The 9,500-nt window shown below is 44.5% G+C and overlaps 1 protein-coding gene across 1 annotated transcript; it reads left to right on the top strand.

Annotated features, from left to right (window-relative positions):
* The first annotated feature begins 177 nt into the window (after positions 1–177).
* On the top strand, positions 178–2,514 carry LOC123090357 (uncharacterized). The gene is made up of 5 exons (XM_044511694.1): positions 178–366; positions 555–820; positions 1,409–1,604; positions 1,700–1,846; positions 2,137–2,514. Exons 1-5 carry the CDS (start codon positions 178–180, stop codon positions 2,512–2,514), a joined length of 1,176 nt encoding a protein of 391 aa, XP_044367629.1.
* The last annotated feature ends 6,986 nt before the right edge of the window (positions 2,515–9,500 follow it).

A 9,500-nucleotide genomic window follows, 5' to 3' on the forward strand; every position in this document is an offset into this window, starting at 1 on the left:
TAGATAGCTGGAGTTTTTTTTTGCAAATGTGCGCGCACCTGGTCGGACCGCACCTGGTCGCTCTGCCTTATCCCCTCTCGCTCTCCGCTTCCTCTCCTCCAAACCCTAGCCAACTCCCGTCCGCGCAGCCGCAGCCATTGTCGACGCTGTCACCCTCCGCCGCCGCAGCCATTGCCGATGCCCTCCTCCACCTCCTTTGTCTCCTCCTTCATGTCGTCTTCCAGCTCCATCCGCTCAGCGCTGCGTGGCCGCTCCGTTGCTATACCACTGATCGGGTGCCCGGATTGCGGCGAGCAGGTGAGGTTCTACCGGTCTAGCACCGATGAGCACGATGTATGGATCTTCTACAAGTGCGTGAACCACCATGTAAGTGCCAGTTCAGTAGATTCATGCCGTGTCAACTCACTGTAGTAATGAAGCAGAGCAGCTGGTTAACTAATGCAGTAGTTTAGAGCAAATCAGTAGTTTAGAGCAATGCAGTAGTTGATTCATTAAATTTGTAATTTTGTGGAGTTGGTTAACAAGGTTAACTAATTTTGCCACTGATTAATCAGTTCACTTGTGGTTTCTGGTATTGGGAGCTTGAGTATGTGCAGCATCTGGTTGAAACAAGGCGTCTGGTTGGTGATGTTGTTGTAGATGCAATTGGTGCAACTGAGGACAAGAGGGAAGATCTTGAGAAGCAGAGGACTGAATCAATGGCAGGCAGAGGCACAGCTGGAAGGGTCATGGTTGGGAGAGGCAGGGCTGGAAGAGATAATTATGGCAGCTCCAGTGAGAATAAGTATGCTACCAAGCAGCAAATGGCTATGCTTATAGGGTTAGGCAGAGAGACTTTGATGCTGCTGAAGCTGATGATTGGTTTTGTTATAGTGCTTTGTGTGATGTATTCCACCTTAATTATGAAGAAGTGAAGTGTTGTTAATTCAGTAGGTGCAGGTGTGTAAACTGAGCATACTAAAATGGTTGCTTTTGTTTGCTCAGTAATGCTTGTTGTAATGGATAATATGTCAGTAATGTGAAGCCTGCTTGACCTACTTGCTTTGAAATGCTATAGACCTAATTGCTTTGAAAAAACTGACAGATGTATTTCATGTCAGAAGTGTAGTTAAAATAATTCTGACAGGAAGTTTGCAGTTCACTGAATTTTTATAGTTAACTAAATTTAGTTTGCAGTTCACTTAATTTTAATTGTTAAGTGAATTTAGTTTGCAAAGTTAACTGGATTGTACTTAACCTCATTGCTTTCAAATTACTGACAGAAATTCCTGTCAAAACTGAACTAACTTTGCAAACTAATTGTTGTACTAAATGAAGTAAGTGAATCTCAGCACAACTGAACTCAAAAGCAAGCATGTACTTGCACCTGCTGCAAACACCCACCCAGCAACTTGCACTCTACATGTAGCTTTGGTCCACCACCAGTCCACCACCACCACCAGATCCCCTTCTTCTTCCTCATCTTTCATCTTCAACTTCGTGCGCCACCAGTTCCCATCTCTCCTCTGTCCAACAGATCCCCTTGTCATCTTCAGCTAGCAGAAACCATGGTGTCCTGGGATGATCTTCCCAGTTCTTCTGAAGATGACTCTGTGACCAGCAAGGTTAGTGTGCTCCTCAATCTCACACAAATCCAGTCTAGGGTTTCTCAGCTAGGGTTTCTCTCTCAATTGATTCGAAATGTCTCTCCTTTGTTTAGCCACCTACCACAATATCCTGTGAGGAATGGAGTGGCTTGGCTATAGATCTACCTAGCTTTAGATGTGGGCATGGATCTTTGTGTGAGAAGAATGTGGCATTTGAATCTGTTGACACTGGCAGAAGGTTTCTAGCTTGTGCACAGAAGGTTAGTAATTTTTTTACATTTGGCACTGTTAAACAGGAAGTGATGTAGTATGTTTTAAGTTCCATCATCAGGTAGAGTAATTTTTTTACTAAATACTGGCAGTTAACTGAATCTCTGTTTTGTATGTTCTAAATTGTTAGGAAGTACCTAAATGCAGATATGTTGAGTGGGTTGACCCTGAGTGGTCTGATGCTCTGAAGATGAGCCTAGCTACTATATGGACCATGTATGAAGAGGAGAAAAAACAGAGGCTCAGACAGAATGTTGTGAGTGCTGAAGAAAATTTGAAGGTTCTTGAAGAGAAGAATAAGATGGAAAATGAGTTGAGGCATTTCAAGCTTGATTTTGCTAAGATGGTGGCTGAGAAGGAGCAGGCAATGAGCCAACTAGGCAGCACACAACTTACTCTGACTGATCTAAAGGAAGAACTTAAGAAGAAGAAGATTGCAGACAAGTCAGTAACCAACATTCATCAGGTATTCAGGGTTAAAGCAGAGAAAGAGAGGGACCAAGGAGTGCAGGAGAGGGACCAAGTGACTCAAGAGAGGGATGACTTGAAGCATGAGAAAAGGAAGCTTGAGTACATGATTGGTGACCTATTCAAACACAAAGAGGCCACCAAGGAGAAGATAAGGAAGCTGAAGGGCATGCTGAATGAATTTGATTGAATCTGTGTCATTGTAAAAAAACACTTTGTATCTTTCCTCCTGGATTTGTGTCAACTAAATTGTGTTAAGATAAGATATTGAAGTTGAAGTGGGTTAAGATAAGAAACTGAAGTTGGTTCAGATAAGAAAATGAAGTTAACTGTCTCTGTCTTATATTACTGAATTTGCCTGAATTTATATGCCTGCAGTTGCTGTTTTATATGACTGAATTTGTCTAAATTTATATGTCTGCAGTAGCTGTTTTGTATGACTGAATTTGTATGCCTGTAACAAATTTTTCTTAAAGAAAAAAAATTACACAAAAAGAGTTTTGCCTAGGTCTCGAACCCAGGACCTATGGTATTGAACGTTGGTGGCAATGCCAGTGTGGTAAGTAGTAGTGCTTTGATCAAGGGCAGGTTCTAACCTACCTATTTAGTAGTTGCTAGTGGCCCAATGGCTCACGCCTCTTCCGTTTCCTTGTTTGCTCTTTAAGCCCACCCACCCACCGCTCCACTCTCCACTCTCCCCTCAGTCCATCATGTCGCCTCGGTTACCCCGCACCAAACCCCCACACAGCCGTCAAGAAACCCTCGCCGCCGACCACCACACTGCCGCCGTGGACATGGAGAACAGCCCCGCCTGGAAGAGGGTCATCGATGACCTCGCGGGCGATGACAAGGCGATGCGCGCAGACCTGACGGAGATCGGGAAGTGGTTCCCCAGCATTGGGATGCTGCGTCTCCATGCGCGTGGCCTCCTGAAGGTGATGATCGACGACGAGATGGACCGCGTCTGCGATGACCCCCAAGGTATCCCTCCTGCACTCGTCCTCCGCTTCGCGATGCAGGAGACGCGCTCCAACGACCTGGGGCAGCGAGCCCGGTGGTGGATGTACCGGTCCGCCACCGCACCGCGCTAGCCGGATCCGTTGCACGTTGGCTCACGAACAGAGCGCATCCACAATGTCGACCTGGCCGTCCCCATGCCTGTCAACACAGCGTACTGGGACCACTACCTGCCCGACCGCCTCGGGCGCGACGACGTCTCGGAGTACATCTCGTCCGAGTCGGAGTACGACTCTGGCTCCGACGAAGACTCTGGCTACGCCGCCGACTCGTCTTGGTCGACTGGCTGGGAGGAGCCGAAGGTGATTGTCCTCTCTGACGACGAGCCGGAGGTCAAGGTGGCAGCGCCCATCGTCCCCGAGTAGGAGGTCCAGATGGTGATGCCCGTCGCTAGGAAGGGTGACAAGCACCACCCCATTGACGTTGAGCTTCTTCCAGATGTTCCTGACATCGTCAAGCAGGAGGTGGAGGTGGTTTTGGCCCTTCAAGCACAGGTGGACGTCGCAGCGCGGCCAGAAAGGAAGAAGAAGAGGAAGGTGGCAGCTAACATGGAGGTTCGCCGCTCGGAGCGCCTCCAGGAGTTGAAGAACTGAAGATGAAGATGCAGTAGAAGGCATGAAGAAGATGCAGTTGCAGTAGTTAGGTATGCTGAAATATACAGATTTTCAGCATATAAGTTATAAAATATTAGTTTGTTAGGTGTGCTTGTATATTAAGCACATAAGTTATTTGTAATTTCTGTCTGTTGAACTGGCTGTTGATGCTATATAAGTGTTGAACTGGCTGTTGATGCTATATATATGTGCTGAACTGTGTTGATGCAAAAGTGGCAGTAATCCAAAAGTGTTTTGTTGGTATGTAATGGTGTTGATGCAGTCTTGTTGCTATATAAGGCAACAATCCAAAATTCTCTTGTTGCTATATAAGGCAAAAATTCCAAAAGAAGTAGCTGCTAAGGTTTTGAATCTTAACTGAATTTTTGTCTGAATCTTTGTCTTAACTGAATTCTATCTTAATTGAATTATGTCTTAACTGAATTCTGTCTTAACTAAATTCAGACAACTATTAAGATTCAGTTAACTATAATCAAATCAGTTAGCTTTTCAAACTAAATTCAGACAACTGTAAAAATTCAGATAACTTTGAATTCAGTGAGCTGTAAAAATTCAGTTAAGTAGGTTGGAGGGGAGTGGAAGAATAATAACTAGGTTGTCAAGTAACACTTGAGCAAAGCACTGTTCCTATCACATTGGCATTGCACGTTGTTTATCACACCACAGGTCCTGGGTTCGACACCTAGGCCAACCTTTTTTGTTTTAATTTTTAAATTTTATGCAGTTAATTATCTATACTCCAACAGTGAATAAATCAATGGACTCCAACTGAATAATAAAGCAACTGAACTCCAACAATTTTCATTTTGAACTCCAACAGTTTTCATTTTGAATGGTAGTATGAAGCCACTGAATCTTCACATTTCCAACAGTTCAAAGAGTCTCGTTGTAGTTTTTGCCAAAATATTACAAGTGCAAAAGCACTGAATCATCCCAACTCCAACAGTTTCAAAGAGTCTCATTGAAGTTTTTTGCCAAAAAATTACAAGTGCAAAAGCATTGAATCATCTAAACTCATCAAACATGTTCACTCTCTTCAGCTTCTTGGGCACATGTCCACTTGGTCATGCCTGCTTCCTCTGCTCAGCTCTTAATCTCTTGGCCTCTTCTTGTTGTTTCTTCTTTGCTTCTTGATCTTCTTTTCTCTTCAGTGCTGCCATAGCTCTCTTTGCTTCTTGATCTTCTTTTCTCTTCAGTGCTGCCTCTGCTTTAGCTGCCATTGCTTCAAGGGCTCTGGCCTCCTTCTCTTCTTGCAATGCAGCTTTTCTTGCTGCTGCAGCTTCCTGCCTTGGTGCAGATTCCAGAGCTTTCTTCTCTTGTGCTGCTCTTCTTCTTTGTGAAGACTCTGCTTTCCTCCTTGCAATTTCTTGCCTTTTTGCTTCTGCCTCCTCTGCTTTCTTCTCTGCCAGCTCATTCATGGCCTCAAGTGCTGCATCTCTCCTGGCTGCCATCTGTCTTTCTTTGTCTCTCTTCATCTTCAGCAACTTCATGGTCAGGTTGCCTTCATTTGTGGTTGTTGTTGTCTGTGCTGCAGTGTGAGAACTGGCTGTATTTGAGATGAATGAAGAGTCTGGCAAAATGGTTTCAGTTTCTTCTCTAGGAACAGGTCTGGATTGTTGCATCCTATGAAGCATTGTAAATCCAAAGTCCTGCACCTGTACAAAACAAACATCACATGATAACATTAGTACAACAAAAATGACTGGACAAAAGAGGTCAAAATTAACAAAAGTGGAGAATTTGCCTGAAAAACAACTGGTGTATCTGCTCCATCATCTTGTGTGACAATGACCTCATCATCTTGTGTGACAATGACCTCCTCATGTGTATCATGGCCATCAACATGGGCCTCCTCATGTGTAACTTGGCCATCAACATGGACCTCCTCCTGTGTAAGTTGACCATCCTCTTGTGTGACCTGAACCTCCTCCTGTGTACCTTGGCCATCATCTTATTGTGCCAAAACAATTTCATCATCTGACACATCATCAAGAATGGCCCTTGGACCCCTTCTTGTTGTTCTCTCTACTAGATTTGGCAAAATGCCAGCCTTTTTGAGATTACATCCTTTGATGTTGTGGCCTGTTTCATGGCAGTATGAGCATGTTATTGTGATTCCATGTCTGCTCATCACCTTGGTTTCATCTTTCTTTTCAATCTCATAAGGCTGCTTTCTCCTACTCTTGTTTGAAGGCCTCCCTATTTTTTTTCAAAGACAGGTGGCTTGATTTCATAGTCATTCATCTTCTGCCACCCACTCCTATCTCTGCAAGGCTTGATAATGGGTTTGTATGCTAGCTTGAATGCTTCTATACTGTAACAGGAGTGCACCAAACTCTCAGGATCAATCCTCTCATGTCTGCAGCATGCAATTGCATGGTGACATGGAACTCCACTAAGATCCCACCTTTTACATGTACAACTTTCTTCCTTCAGGTCAACAATGTATGTCATGTTCCTGTTGTCAACCTGAAAGATGCCATCACCAGCCCCTGAAACCATGCATGTAGCTGGCAGCTCTATATTCTTCTCAATTCTTTTCCTAATTTTTGGGCATATTGAGCCAGGCCAGGTCTCTGCCTCTTTTCTTTTGTCGTAGAACCTGACCATGAGCTGTGTTTTGATCTTGTCAATCATTGATCTGAGATGCATCTCCCTAGCCTCAAGAATATATTTGTTGAAAACCTCGCAGTTGTTATTCAGAAGGATATCACACTTGACCAATTCTCTTGGAAGCCCCTAACCCAAGTGTTGGGTGGTAGCTGCTCAAGCCACTTGTATGCTTCTAGGCTTAAGACCTTCATTTCCTCCATGCCTGCAGCCCACAGTTCTGGTGTTGTGCTCCTTGCACACTTCCATAGCTGGTTTTTAAGAACATCTCCTTTGTGTGTTTGCTGAAAATTCTGCCATATATGCCTAACACAGTGTCTGTGCTCTGCATCAGGAAAGTGCTACCTCACTCCCTTGATCAGGCCCTTTTGCTTGTATGACATTATAGTCCATGGCTCTGTGTTTACAATTCCCAAGTCACTCTTCAGATTTGACAGAAACCATTTCCATATGTCAGTGTTCTCTACCTCAACAACTGCAAAAGCTAGAGGGTAAATGCAGTCATTAGGATCCATGCCAACAGCACACAACATAACACCTCCATACTTTGTCTTCAGGTGGCATCCATCCAAACAAATGACAGGCCTGCAAGCTTGCATGAAACCCCTTTTGCAGGCATCCAGAGAGAAATAACAACCTGCAAATATGCCATTACTGACACCCACATAGAAAGAACTCCCTGGGTTTGATCTTCTGAATTCTTGTGCATAATCCCACATGCTGTTGTACTGTTCCAACTCATCTCCTTCAATAACTTTCTTCACTAACCTCTTAGCCCTTCTAAGCTTGCTTCTTGTTGCTGTCATGTTCCAATCTTTCTGAACCACCCTTGCAAAAATTTCATGTTCATGTTTTCATCTGCTCTGAAAGAATCAAGATATTTTCCAGCCATAAAAGGAGCAGTGAATGACTTAACACACCATTTCTTTATGCATGTATGCTTTGGGTTGTATTTCTTGATCATGAAGCAGTTGATTCTCCCATCAAATGATGCAGACAAGGTCCAAGGGCACCCATCTTCACAAATGGCATTAAGTCTTTTCCTATCATTTCTAGGGCATCTAATGTCAACTCTCTCCTGACAGCTGTACTCTTTGATAGCTTTCCTCGGGAACTCAATAGATCCAAAGGTCTGTCCAACTTGAAACTGTGGTTTAGTCAGGTCTTCCTCTCTAGAACTTTGGAAATTCAGCTTCACCTTATCTTCATCAGAGGATGGCAGACAAATATCCACATCTTCAGTAGGATCATCAACTTCTTCTTGGACTACTGGTCCTTTGCCCTTCTCACAATCAACATGTTTGTCAAACAAGTCATCATCATCCTGCAAATCAATGTCTGAATCAACAATTTGTGGAATGTAATCTTCATCTGAATCATGCAATACTGTGCCTGCTGCATCCATGTTCAAAAATCTACAGGATTTCCTTGCCCTAAACCCAAACTGAGATGAAATGTAAGTAGTTCCAGGCTGGGGTGGACTTGGTATGAAAGCATCTTCTTCTGACTTTGCTCCACTTTCTGACTCTGCTTCATCTTGCTCATGCTCTTGATCAGAATCATGCTCTTGATCATGCTGAGCCAGCTCCTGTTCCACTATAGTGAGCTCAGCCTGCTCCTCTTGCTGCTGTTGCTCTTCTTGCTCCTCATGCTCTTGATCATGCACTTGCTCTTTCTTTGGCGTACTTCCACTGAATTTGGCAAATGGAGGATCCTCATCATTAGAATGAACAGGAACAGGAGAAATATATGATCTCAGGCTCTCATCATGGTCAAGAAATATTTGCTGAAAATGATTCCCATTAAGAACACAATCCTTCATGTTCTCTGTCATAGTGTTGTCTCCCATCTTAATCTCTCTTAATCTATTCTTGTACACTGTCAACCCAGGAACACACCAATAAGCCCTGATCCTGCCCTGAAACTCATATCCAATTTCCTCCACTAGACTGGCAACAACATTAGGTGTCCAATTATCTATGTCACAGTAATCATACCAAATGGAGTGCCCTTTGTGATAACCCCTATGCTTGCCAGAAAGTAGCCACCATGTATGACCTCAACAGAGAAGTGGTTGCTTAAGTGACCTGCAAAACAATCAAGTTGAAAAAGTTCAGACATTTCAGACTACAGAGAGGTTCAGACAGTTCAAACATTCAGACTTTTTTACTTTTTCAGAAAGAAAAACAGAGATTCATGGCTCCAATTAACAAATGTATGATCTTACTGGTCGAAAAGCAACCATCTTTGGTCAATCTGAGACAATGTAATTGCAAATTACAACAATTTTTGGTCTAATTAACACTCTGACACTAAAAGCAAACTTTATTGCTTAAACCCTAGACCCCTGGACCGATGAAAAATTGGGGGGAGAAAGAACCATAACCACTCCAGATCTGTGCAAACATGGCCATCTACTGCAAACCCCCCATGACGCAGCCCTATTTTTGGCCTGTCAGAAAGATCTTCACAAACTGCTAAAACCCTACAACCCCACACCTAATCCGTTAGAGAGTAGAACGAACGGCCAAACCCTAGCTCGTACGCGCAATTGATGCGGCCAAGAACTCTTTACGGGAGCTAAATTGTACAGATCGAGCAAAGGAGCTGCTGCCGACGGTGACGTACCGTACAGGGGCGGCGAGGCATCATCACGGCGACGCGAAGGAGCAAGAGGCACGTCGCGCAGGCCCCTCCCGAATGGCGCGGACGGCGGCGGCTCAGCGTCCGACGACGTGCTCATGGAGCCGTCGTCGACGCCAACGAGCACACGCACTACCTCGGCAGCGACGACGAGCAGAGAGGTTGCGGGAGCAGAGAGGTTGCGGGAGGGAGGTGCGGGAGCAGACATGTGCGGTCCGGTGCGGTCCGACCAGGTGCGGGGCGTTTAATGACCAGGTGCGCGCGCATTTGCAAAAAAAACCTCCAACCATCT

The sequence above is a fragment of the Triticum aestivum genome, chromosome 4B (assembly GCF_018294505.1).
Source record: "Triticum aestivum cultivar Chinese Spring chromosome 4B, IWGSC CS RefSeq v2.1, whole genome shotgun sequence".
NCBI classification, from domain to species: Eukaryota; Viridiplantae; Streptophyta; class Magnoliopsida; order Poales; family Poaceae; genus Triticum; species Triticum aestivum.